At 37.6% G+C, this 13880-nt stretch overlaps 1 protein-coding gene across 1 annotated transcript; it reads left to right on the top strand.

The window, feature by feature from the left end:
* Positions 1-4145: 4145 nt before the first annotated feature.
* On the top strand, positions 4146-6161 carry LOC307043521 (uncharacterized protein). The gene is made up of 5 exons (XM_079688019.1): positions 4146-4294; positions 4635-4773; positions 4908-5020; positions 5128-5335; positions 5439-6161. The coding sequence occupies exons 2-5, from the start codon at positions 4668-4670 to the stop codon at positions 5447-5449; spliced, it is 438 nt and encodes a 145-aa protein (XP_079544145.1). The 5' UTR covers positions 4146-4294; positions 4635-4667; the 3' UTR covers positions 5450-6161.
* The last annotated feature ends 7719 nt before the right edge of the window (positions 6162-13880 follow it).

Genomic DNA, 13880 nt, shown 5'->3' with positions numbered 1-13880 from the left:
TAAGTATTTAAAATGCAATAAAAAGAGGTGTGTCCTATTCAGCCAGTGTAGTTCTTTGGCCCAGCATTGATTTTGAGTGATTAGGTCACATGACCTGGAAGGTATTGAAGAAATAAGCTCAATTTCGCATTAAAATATTAATATAAAAATATTTTAAGTATTAAAATGCAATAAAAAGAGGTGTGTCCTATTTAGCCAGTGTAGTTCTTTGACACAACATTGATTTTGAGTGGATCGGTCACATGACCAGGAAGGTATTGAAGAAATAAGCTAATTTTTCCATCAAAATATTAATATAAAATATTTAGAGTGTTAAAATGCAATAAAAAGAGGTGTGTCCTATTTAGCCAGTGTAGTTCTTTGACCCAACATTGATTTTGAGTGATTAGGTCACATGACCTGGAAGGTATTGAAGAAATAAGCTAATTTTTCCATCAAAATACTAATATAAAAATATTTAGACTATTAAAATGCAATAAAAAGAGGTGTGTCCTATGCAGCCAGTGTAGTTCTTTGACCCAGCACTGATTTTGAGTGAATCGGTCACATGACCTGGAAGGTATTGAAGAAATAAGCTCATTTTTCCATCAAAATATTAATAAAAAATATTTAGAGTGTTAAAATGCAATAAAAAGAGGTGTGTCCTATGCAGCCAGTGTAGTTCTTTGACCCAACATTGATTTTCAGTGATTAGGTCACATGACCCGGAAGGTATTGAAGAAATAAGCTCATTTTCCCATCAAAATACTAATATAAAAATATTTAGACTATTAAAATGCAATAAAAAGAGGTGTGTCCTATGCAACCAGTGTAGTTCTTTGACCCAGCACTGATTTTGAGTGAATCGGTCACATGACCTGGAAGGTATTGAAGAAATAAGCGAATTTTTCCATCAAAATATTAATAAAAAATATTTAGAGTGTTAAAATGCAATAAAAAGAGGTGTGTCCTATGCGGCCAGTGTAGTTCTTTGACCCAACATTGATTTTGAGTGATTAGGTCACATGACCTGGAAGGTATTGAAGAAATAAGCTAATGTTTCCATTAAAATATTAATATAAAATATTTAGAGTGTTAAAATGCAATAAAAAGAGGTGTGTCCTATGCAACCAGTGTAGTTCTTTGACCCAACATTGATTTTGAGTGATTAGGTCACATGACCTGGAAGGTATTGAAGAAATAAGCTCATTTTCCCATCAAAATACTAATATAAAAATATTTAGACTATTAAAATGCAATAAAAAGAGGTGTGTCCTATGCAGCCAGTGTAGTTCTTTGACCCAGCACTGATTTTGAGTGAATCGGTCACATGACCTGGAAGGTATTGAAGAAATAAGCTCATTTTTCCATCAAAATATTAATAAAAAATATTTAGAGTGTTAAAATGCAATAAAAAGAGGTGTGTCCTATGCGGCCAGTGTAGTTCTTTGACCCAGCATTGATTTTGAGTGATTAGTTCACATGACCTGGAAGGTATTGAAGAAATAAGCTAATTTTTCCATAAAAATATTAATATAAAAATATTTAGACTATTAAAATGCAATAAAAAGAGGTGTGTCCTATGCAGCCAGTGTAGTTCTTTGCCCCAGCACTGATTTTGAGTGAATCGGTCACATGACCTGGAAGTTATTGAAGAAATAAGCAAATGTTTCCATCAAAAATATTAATAAAACCCATTTAAAGTATTAAAATGCAATAAAAAGAGGTTTGTTCAATAAATGTATGCACTAGGGTGAATTTGCTTCACATTCACACGATCGAGAAGCTGTCGATTTATTAAAAAGAACATTTTTCTTGTGTAATTGTAAATGTCATTTGTTGATGGTCCCTAAGTGAAAGCCTCGTTTCGCGGAGAAGATCTCCCCGTTAAACTGACGCTGCCGGCGGGTCCGGGAAACTGACGCTGCTGGCGGGTCCTCGAATGTCCGTCGAATATCCAACCTAAAACTAAATTCACCGCGGTTCATTGTTTACGGTGTGCAGAGCAGCTTTTTATCCTCGCGCCAAATAATTTCAAGATGGATCGTTACGTAGTGACAATAAATAAAGAAGCACCCCAGCCCTCAACAACACAGGCAGGGATGACAGAACATGATGGAACAGCAGTGCAAAAGAAGTCTAAAATAACATTAATGTCAGCCACAAGTTTAAACAGCAGAGCTCAGGATGAACTCGCAGAGCTATCTATGGACCGCTCCCTGAAACTGAAGCACGGGGAACTACGTCTGGATATATTTTTGGCTGCTTGTGGGACACGAGTATCCATCCCTCTCAGAGAGTGCCATCAAGGTGCTTTTACAGTTTCCAACCTCCTACTTGTGCGAGCTGGCGTTTTCCTCACTCGCATATGTCAAAAACAAGACCCGGACCCGAATGTCAGTGGAGCAGGACCTCCGCGTTGCGCTGTCCACTATCCCCCCACGCATCAAGAGACTCTGCTCACAAAAGCAGGCACAAGTGTCGCACTAGCACCGTGTAACGGTCTGAGAAATGTTTATGTTTGGATGTTAATTTGTGTGCCTTTCTTATAAATGTATGATTTATGATTTTGTCAATCAGTATTATCTGGATAGCAAAATGCAGAATGTTTCATATTTGGGATGTGGTTGATGAGTCACATGACCACAGTCAGGAAATCCAAATGTAAAATAATAACTGTATTGATATGTATTCGTGTTTTTACACAGGTAGGCCTACTATTTTCAGCCAAAACAAAAGAGCCTACTTAGTAGGCCTTTTTATAATATTGAATTCATCATAGAAATGGTGTTGACATTTTTAGTCTGGTTCTTGTTATTATGTGTGAATACATTATTTGTTTTATAAAATGTTCTATTCAATTAAATACACATTTGAAACCCAATTTATGGTGTATTTATGGTTTTTAGTTTAAGCTCTGAAGTGGTTTTTAAATCTACAAAAAGTTGGGGTGCCTTGGGGTCGAGAAATATTTTCAGGGGTGCCTTGGTAAAAAAAAAGTTGGGAACCACTGCAGTAGGCCTATGGTCAGCAGACTGTGGCAGTAAGCTAGCCCCGGTCCTTTTTTCTGACAGTAGGTCAGTTGTTTTTTGTTATATTGTTCACAGACATAAATCCATTTATTCAATCAATTTCAATTTACCCGCTGTGTGTGCAACCTGTTATTGTTATTTATAAAAGCTACCTTTTAGGGTGACATGGACATTATATCGAAATAACATTGCATTTCCATTTCCCACAGTCCCACACATTTCTACTCTCTTTCCCACTTATGGCTTGTTGGCACCTGGTCACTCTATTTACAGCAGCTTGCCATCAGTGCTACTGAATCAGTTCCATTAGCTGCAGGAGGATGCCACACACACACACATTACATCCTGTCTGTGTGTGCCATTGAACAGAAATACATAAAAGTATTCAGCATACTAAACTCAATTCAATTCAATTAGATTAAAAATTATTTATTTATTAGATTAAATTTAATGTAGTACTCAGGATGGATTTGGAAGTGTACCAGATCAGTTCCACCTTGTCTCCAAAAAATCTTCCAACGCTTCTGCCCACTCCCTTTGAATGGGGTGACGTAATTTTGCCTCACTTTTCGTCGAACTGCATTGTAGGAAGCAAAGCGGAGATTTCCATGCATCTCAGGATTCAAAAGTTGAGCAATGTTCAACTTTTGAAGCTAAAATAAGGTATCCAGGTCTAGTGGTATACTATGTTACAATACACTTATTTCCAACTGCAAATATTTTTTGTTAGAACATCATGAGATGGAATGCATGTCAATACCAAACATAAGTTTACATAATTATTTTTTAACTTAAAGGAGTGATGTTGTATCTTTGCATAAATGAGCTGGGTTAATTTGTGCCTTTACATGCCTTCAGAACGTAGCCGACACAGTAAGAAAAGGAAAGCATAATCCTGTCAGCCATTATTCTGTCTATCTTCTGTTCGTTTTTCATGTCAATCCAAGGATAAAACCATGAGTGATTTAGTGATAAAAAATAAACTAGACATCTTTATGCATCTTCATGGAAACTATTATTCAGATGCGTACGTGCGGATTTCACAACTTCCGATTTTGTAATTATATAAAAAAAGAATGCAATTAAACACATGTGAGGCATTTAATTCGTCGGGTTTCATTCCATGAGTCGGCCCAGCCCCTTGCGTTGTGCGCGCGCGCCTCGCGTCAGTGAGACTATTTATTGGCAGCTCGCTCGCTCCTTCTGCACGCGCCTTCTGCTCTGTTAACAACACGGTCTCTAAACATTTACTCTCCATGCTTCCCAACACTTTATCAGCGACGGTAAGTTACTTTTGCATTATTTCTCACATGCACCTTAGCATTCCTCCTCACTGCAATACACAGGCTTCAACAGTGCGTGGTGTTATGGCAGTTCTGTAATACACGTTAATGCATGACTGAGGACTCTACAAGCTTCATTATTTGTCTATCTTTGTTTCTTGTAGTTTTTTGTTACATTTGCTATTTTTACTATTAGTATTGTAAATGACGTAACGAAGTTAGAACCGACCTGTGTCTGTGTCGTGAAGAGAGCTACAAGTATTATTATTTTGTTTATTGCATCTTTTGTGTCTGGCACAATAATTTCCTTCTGAATGAATAAAGTCTTATCTTATTTTAGCTAAACCAGAAAGTATACGACTGAAGAGGCACCATGGTCCATAAGGCTTTTCTGAAGATAAAAGAAGGACACTTTGTGGCGGTCAAAATGGATTCTAATGCTGGACCGGAGCTATGTGTGGTCGAATTTAAAGAAGACGGTATACATTTTATTGAACACACCTGTATTTCCAAATAACTGAATACCCACAGCAGAGAGCGGATACATTTAATATCATCTTTATAATTCATATAATGACTCAAAGCTAATATGTTGTTCCTCTTTTGTGTTTAGCACCTTCAGTGAAAATATGGAAACGTGTAAAAGGAACGAAAAATCAGATTGCTTTTAGTTTCCTGAGAGATGGCGCTGACTATTCCCCGAAGGTGAAAGAAAAAAAGCTGCAGGTAAATAAAAACCTCTAACAATAGCAACATCTTGATACATTTATATTTGCAGAATTTTACACTGGTGGGGAATTGTAGCATAGACATTGTATTTTTTGTGTTCACAGTTGGAGAAGATTGCAGATGTTTCTGAAACCCATGAACCTTATTGGTTTGAGAAGGTTGACCTTCACATCAGCGAACATTACGGCCTGCGGTCCGTCGTCAATGGCCATTACCTCAGTAAATTGGAAGATGACAAAGAAACCGCTGTTTTCTGCCTCAGTGAAGACAGTCAGGCATGCGCTGAGCTCACAGATGAGCTCACAGATGAAGGTATGTTTTTCATGATTCAAACCAAAGTGAATCCATATTGCATCTACCTTTAACCTGATTTGAATGACTCTGACCCTGCTTTTTCATATTGTTCATTCTGCAGAAACCAACTAAACCTTCGACAACAAAACAGCAGACTTTCCTGCTGGGTTAGATGGGTTTCTCGCCAACAACTAGAGAGTGGATTTACTTCAAATGTATCCTTCCTTGGTGACTATGTATCTTAAACTTAACACTATACTTTTGATGAAGCTATCCAACTAGTACAGTCTGTTTAACTTTTTAAACATGAAGCCCCAGTTTTAACATTCTGTTAAAAAGTTTAAAGTCTCCCAGCCAAAAGCTATATTTTCTCGCACTACTCAATCTGTTTTCAAAGACTATATTGTTCTCCACATAACTAGTAAACTGGTCTTTATGTGTGAAATCCTTAGGATTCATTATAATAATATATTATATAATAATGTTTTTATTGTTGGTATTTAAATGCAAAGAAGGAATCGATTACTTTACCTATATGAAGGCTATTGATGATCTTTTTCTTCGCCAAATGTTATTTTGGACAACTCAAGCTTCAACCTAACTTCCCTGAAAAGACTGGTTAGCTTTTAGTTGAAGCAGCTTCATGCTTTACCAGTATTTAGATAACACCTGCAACTGTGTAATCCATCCAAAGTAACAATAATTAATGTTGGTTGCATGTCTTGTCCTGCTGGTTTTGGAAAGGAAAAGCTTTATAATTATTTATTTTTTTCTATGTAATATTTATACTAGTGTAACTTGTAAATGTGAACACTTATTTTAATAAACAGTTGTATATCTTCAATGGTGTCCTGGTGTCATGGAATGAATCATATTGTATACAATTCAGATATTTATTTATTATATTACTATATATACCATTCAGACATGGATTGTGGGGATAAGTCATAAGTTGGTGGCCTGTTTCTTGGCACTCTCCTCTCCTTAAACTCTTTCGAGTTAAAGACACTGTCGCTGCATCCTTCGCTTGGCACCGCCCAACATGGTAATGACTGGATTTGCAGAAAAAAACCAATCTATAATGTTTTTATTCCCATGGAACAATGATGATGGTGCATTCTCCAGACCATTCTCCAACGCTGACTCAGTGCTTTTACTTTTATAAAATAACTAATACCACACTTTAATACTAGACTACAAGTAATATCCTTTAATTTTAAACCTTTAATAGTGCAAAAATTGTCCCTAAAGTATCAAAACAAAGAATTGTCCAGTAGAATATTTAATATTCAATCTTTTAATATGAGTTTTAGGGTTAATAATAATGCTGAATTAATGTAGCATTTTGAGGCTGAAGATGTTTAAGGTTATGCTAATTTCAACTCCTTTATATCCTGTCGGGTAAATGAATCTACTGCTATGCATCTTGAGCTTCGTTGCTATGAAAACCACGGATCAAGCTCAGAAATTCCCTCCTTTTTTCAGCTTTGTGATGATGCATTTTCCAGCTGATCCAAGAGACTTTTTGAAGAGTTTTGTTTAGCTTAAGAGGTAGGACATTTTTACAAATCTTCACATTTGGAGATTCACTGGATTGAAAAGATATAAAAAAAAAAAAAAACGATACATTGTAAAGTAAATAGAGCTATAGGCTACTCTTGTTTATGGGAGAGATTAGGATTCAAATAAAGAAAAGTTATTGTTTTGTTAGCAGGAAGGAACTGCATGGTGCTGATAAAGTGTGAGGAAACACCCACCTAATAGATAAAATACAACAAAGACAGCTGAATGGTTAGTTTCCTTAAACACATTTGATAAATAAAAGTGCTGCGACAACAGTTAAATAAAAGAGATGTCTTTGAAGGAAGTACCTCAAATATGTACAGTACTTGAATAACAGTTACATTTATGGAGAAACGTTAGATTAAAGTCTGTCACAGAAGAATCAAACCATTCAGCCGTCTTTGTTGTATCTTCTTTCCTGAAATAAATTTTAGTCAGTCATTACAGGGGCCCTATTAGGCTTTTTGGGGGTCTTCCCTTTCCTGTAGTGTGTTAAATGTTTTTTGTGCATGTAAAGAATAGAGCCCCTTTATTATCCGTTGGGCTCTGTGTAATATCGCTGATGTTTGGGGGATGGGTAACAATGATGATCTGGGTGGGTGTTATCACTGCCATATGCGTGCCATGACAGTATGTTTTGCAGACATGTTGTTTTACATTGTTTCTCTTTAAAAGGTTTAATTTTTATTAAGAAATACAGCCGTTTCTGAACACTCTCAACCAGGGGTAGAGTTGAGCCGAAGTCCTGCTCTTAAACAGGCACAACTAAACAAACTGTCCTCTGGACCTCAGGTCAGAATGTCACTTCAATACTTTGCTTTTCTCCCATTACTTACCGTTTTCTGTGTGCAGCTGTTGTTTTCTTAGGGCACAAGCCAAATGGATAACAGTTCAATTATCAATATGCAAACAAGAGCAGGCTCTCCCACAGACACGCTGAAGGATATATATAAAAAACAGATAGCTTGCTTCATCCTGAACTGCACCTGCAAATATTACTGGAAGCTTATGTATGTGATTTAAGTTCTCGGAGCAAAGACCCAGAAGAACACAAGTAGCAGACAGGAGAATATATACTTTTAAGGTCACGTCTAAGACACATTTGTGTGGTTGAAGCCCAGAGTGAGTAAGAACAGGCCCGTTGTATCTATCATCTCAAGAGATTGTTAAAGCCCCAAGACTGTTTGCATGCACTGAAAAAAATGAAATGTTGACTTGTATACAATTAAGTCACACATAAAGACCACTTCACACTTGTTTCTAAAGACTGCGGTGTTGTGTAGCAACCAATCACATTCTGCAGATAAAACACATACTGCAGGAATAGGCAGGAATTGTATAAACATGTTTGGACAACAGACCAATGCAGATACTTTTTTTTTCTTTTTCTAATTAGGTGGGGGTTCCCTCACACTTTATCAGCACCATGCAGTCCTTCCTGCTAACAAAACAATAACTTTTCTTTATTTGACTCCTAATCTCTCCCATAAACAAGAGTAGCCTATAGCTCTATTTTTATTAAAAGGGTGTACAGTGAAATGATGCCAATGAAAATATGTTGGTGATCTGTCTGCAGAGGGTTAAGTGTCCTATTTATGCCAAACAGCAATACAAATCCACAGTACAAGCTTTTATGTTTTTACAATCATATATCCTCCCTGTTTTTAATAAATCACACATTTAGTGGGACATCATTGCTTCACCTCAACAGATTATATTACGATTGCTTTAATGTTAGTCCGTTTTGAAAGCTGCCGGAAATGCCAGAGCTTCACATTCAACCTACACCTGTTGCATCACCCGTATTGCAGTTATATCAAACCGGATAACTCCCTAAATGGAAATCTCTTAACAAAAGAAAAATGAGCAATACGGTATGTGACATGAGCACTGGAAGTCCTCCAAAGTTAATGTTGTGTGTGCAAATGCACAGCTCATTTGTTTGCATTGGTTATCTTTGTTGTGCATGCATGTAACTCTAATTTTTTCTTGTCATTTGCACATGTCACATAATCTCAAACTGGACAAAAACACCCCTATCAAGTGCAAATAAAACCCAATGCAAGTGTGATCTGTTCTTTCTTAATATCATATGAAGAAATGCCTTATTAGGGCAAGTTATATTTTTTAAGTAGAACCCTATCCTCGCTCATTGACAGAATTGCTGCTCAGCAGATTTAAGTGTCATGCTGCCATTAATAGCTCTTTATTACAAGAATATACATTTTGGAGCAGTGGCTTGTGATATATTATATTACATTCATTTGGCCGGCACCACAGCCAGTCCAAATTTACTCCAGTTCACCTTAACAACTGATGGACAACTTTAAATGTTATCCTCTAGAAACCAGAACATGTTTCCATTTATATATGTACGGTGGCCGGCAGGTGTTTGTACCTGACAGGTGTTTGTACACTACAACGGCCCGGAACATTTCCCAATAGTAGAAACGCGCTGCAGTTTCTGAAATTATTCAAAAAATAAAAGACAATGAAGACAAATCTGGGCAGCATTTAGGAAACACTCACAAACTTGACGAAACATGTGCATTGTTTACTCAAACTGTTGCATTGGCCAACACAGTCTCAGTCGTCAAAGAGCGACGCTTGGTCAGGTCCTTTGGCGTGCAGTTGTGACGCACCACAACTGCCCCCCCCCAGAACTACACATTCTGGCTATTTGTGTGTTTCGCAACATGTTCTATGGCAGGTCTCTACTGGTAATTGTAGTTTTAAAAAACACTTTCATATTTCCCATAATTAGAAGTTGCAAGTATTAAACTGTGTACAACCCTGGAGGTTTAGGGGATGGGAAACACAGTGGTGTTATCACATTTAAAAATATCATCTATAAATGGGTGAAAATTGCTTGTGTCCATAATGGGCAGCAATCATGTACCCACATGACAGCTCAGGTCAGAAGAGTTTTATTTAATAGCTGGTCATATATCTGTGACCCCTCCTGTTGTTAAATGATAAGCCTGAAACATGCACTTGTCAAGGTTCAGAGGCACATTTTGCAAATAGCAGTAGCCATCGACCATCTTAATATAAGATAAGATATACTTTATCGATCCCAAGTTGGGAAATGTTTTTGTTACAGCAGCATAAAATATGCAATTTATTGTTTGTAATTCTACTCAAGGTTCAAGGCTTTTATTAGTCATACATACATAGCTACAGTGTAGTTATGACGATGAAAATCTTAGGTCACAGGCTCCTCCAACAGTGCAACACAATAAAACTGAAAAAATTGTGCAAGTAAATACAAAAAGAAAAATAGTAAAAAAGTGAAATGCAATAAGAGTCTATATTCAAGTGATTGAAATATGATATATTAGATAAATAATTTCTAAATTGCAGCCAGATGAATGTTATGGATGTTGTTTCAAAAGTGCAGGTGTTAGTCTTATGGCCTGTGAGATGAAACTGTCCCTGAGTCTGGTGTTTTAGTCCTATTGCTGCAGTACCACCTGCCAGACGGCAGCAGACAGAACAGTTTGTGGCTGGGGTGGTGGGGGTCTTTTGTAATCAGGAGGGCTTTCTTCCTGAGCCGCTGGGAGTAAATATCCTCCATGGATGGCAAAAACTCCACCACAATTCAGAGATTAACCTATTTTTTTTACTCCACTACGTTTATTTTAGTTACTTTATAGATTTTGATTAATGTTGATGTTTTCATCAAATATAACACATTCAACAAAACATGCAGCAGACCTTAGGCAAGGCAAGTTTATTTATATAGCACCTTTCAACACAAAACAATTCAAAGTGCTTTACAAAAATGAAAGACATTAAGAAAAAGGCCTTTAGAAACAGTCATTGAAAACAACACAATCTACCTGCATTGCAATTACTCTAAACGTGTAATAACGTGCTTTAACCACTAGGTGGTGCAGGTTAAAAACTGTCAAGTTTACAGTGTTAACACAATACATTATACTGCTGTTTCCGGTTTAGTTTACGACGGATATATTTTGTTATCTACATATATATTGTTTTGATATTTGTAACACAAAAGCGATGGAAAAAACCCACAGCAACACAGAAAAGATGGTCTTAACATGAAGGTCTAGTTAAAAAATAATAATACCAAACTAAATATTACTATTAACTTTATTGTGAAATTAAAACAGAACGGTAAAAGTTTCCAGTCTATTCTGAAGCCCAATCTCAATAGATAAATAAAGAACTAAGCCGGATGTGTAATATTTAATGCAGCCGAACCATTTATTACAATGCATTTATGTGAAGACTTTCAAAGAGTAAAGCAAGCACTGGCTGAATAAAGTATGATTTTATCTTTTACGAAACTCTTTTTCATTATGGAAAAAAGTCGGAGGTCAACCAATCACAGAGCTTGAGGACTAATCTCGGGGTTTGTCAAGCAAAGCGGACTCGTGTCATCCCAAACGATAGCTGAGGGTAGTGTAGTGTCTTCGGCCATCCTAACTCCCGATAAAACTATTTGTTTCTCAGAATCGAAGGGGAAAAACACAAAAGCATTGTACACAATTTAAACCAATTACTGTTGTGTAATTCACCGCAAACATCGCTGCTACAACCCGCTGCTGCAGATACACTCTTTACAACATCAGAAGGATACGTCCCCTCCTGACCCAGAAAGCGACGCAACTTCTGGTCCAGGCTCTCGTCATCTCACGCCTTGACTACTGCAACTCCCTCCTGGCTGGTCTACCTGCATGTGCCATCCGACCTATGCAGCTCATCCAGAATGCAGCGGCTCGTCTGGTCTTCAACCTTCCTAAATTCTCCCACACCGCTCCTCCGCTCCCTTCACTGGCTTCCAGTAACTGCTAGAATCCACTTCAAGACACTGGTACTTGCGTACCATGCTGTGAATGGATCTGGCCCTTCCTACATCCAGGACAGGGTTAAACCATACACCCCACCCAGCACGTGCACTCCGCTCTGCATCAGCCAAACGGCTCGCTGCACCCGCACTGCGAGGGGGACCCAAGTTCCCATCAGCAAAAACACGTGGGTTTGCTATCCTGGCTCCAAAATTGTGGAATGAGCTCCCCATTGACATCAGAAGAGCAGAAAGCCTACACATCTTCAGGCGCAGACTGAAAACTCATCTCTTTCGACTCCACTTCGAGCGATAGAATTACAAACAAAGAATTGCTAACAAAGCACTTATATACTAATAAAGGACTGGCTTATCTAAAGCCAGTTGAGTAGCACTTGAAATGTTTTGGCTCTATGAAACCTGATGTAGTTACAGTATATGATTCTGTTTTCGTCAAGTTTGTATCTTCTTGGTCGAATGCACTTATTGTAAGTCGCTTTGGATAAAAGCGTCAGCTAAATGCAATGTAATGTAATATAATGTAATGTTATTGGCACAACACCTGATAGGGATGTTTTCTGAGAGATGACAACTGAAAGTAATGGATTAGCACATTATCATTTAATTACAAAATATAGGATAGGCCCCTCAGATTGCTTTGGGAGCCTTCCTGACACATACACATTATCATTTTGAAGGTTTGTGTTAGTCATTTAACATGCAAGAATCATAATACTCATCAGTTCATAGCAGAGAAAGGTTATTGTAAGTTAAAGGTGAGCTTGTCCCTGTGGATATAACCCCTTCTCAATTATTGTAAATGTTATATGAATTCACCATTTATCGTTTGATAAAATATTAGTTTATCAGAAATACATTTTCTCTTCCATAAAACATAGGTTTGAGAAATAAATTACCCAATATAAAATATATTACTCAATATAATTGACTCTTCCCTCCCTTTACTTACATACGAATGAAATACGAAATACATATGAAATAATAACTTAGGAGTCTATTTGTGACCCGCTCTATCGAAATCAGTCGGAAGTCGCAACGGCTCATTTCAAAATAAATGTGGATTTGCGTAAAAAAAATAGTTTTTCGGGGTTCGGGTGTTTTGTTTGATTTTAAATAAATAACGTTTAGAATATGAAACTTTTATTTCCAAAATCACACGATAAATACATTTTTGAAGCTTGTAAAGGGAAGATGACAGCTCTCACTCGCCACTCTGCTGTTGCGCAGCGCCGCTTCCCCTCCCTCCGGCTGAAATGATTATGAACGGAGACAAGCTCTCTGCACAAGGTGTACAACCTGACCAAGAAAAGATCAAAGCCATACAGGATATGCCAAGGCCCACAGACAAGACAGGTGTACTTCGCATTATGGGGATGGTCAACTTCATAGGTAAATGTATTCCTAACCTATCTGCAAAGACATCTTGCATCTGTGAGCTCCTGCACAAAGAAAATGAGTTTAAATGGACAGTCAAACATGGCCAAGAGTGGAAAACACTCAGACAGACACTGACAACTGCACCTGTATTGACATTCTTTGACCCAACAAAGAAGATCATAGTTTCAACAGATGCTTCAAAGGATGGAATAGGCGCAGTGCTCCTGCAAGTTGAAGGAGAGCATTGGAAACCATTGGCCTATGCATCCAGGTCAATGACACAGACTGAGTGCAGATATGCTCAAATAGAAAAATAATGTCTAGGACTGGTTTATGGCTTGGAGAAGTTCCACAGCTACGTTTATGGCCTACCTTCATTGACAGTAGAGACAGATCATCGTCCACTTGTATCCATCATTAAAAATAATTTAAGTGAAATGTCACCAAGGATACAGCGTCTCATGATGAAGATGCAGAGATATGACTTTGAGCTGATCTACACACCCGGAAAGCACCTGATACTTGCTGAGGCTCTCTCACGAGCACCTACTGTACAGTGGATAATGTGAGTACAACTGAAGAGGATGTGAGAAGTCATGTGAACATGGTGTCTGCTGCTCTTCCTGTATCAGACACAAAGTCCAGACAGATAGCTGAAGAAACAGCAAAAGACTCAGAGCTGCAGTGTGTCATTGCAAATATGCAAAATGGATGGCCTGTAGGTTCTCTTCTACCACATCAGAGGTGAACTGAATGTCGTTGATGGACTTTTACATAAACAACACAGGA

This window comes from Notothenia rossii, assembly GCF_949606895.1.
Source record: "Notothenia rossii genome assembly, chromosome: 6".
NCBI classification, from domain to species: Eukaryota; Metazoa; Chordata; class Actinopteri; order Perciformes; family Nototheniidae; genus Notothenia; species Notothenia rossii.
Note: the sequence above shows the minus strand (reverse complement) of the source record. Positions and strands in the feature narration are given on the sequence as shown.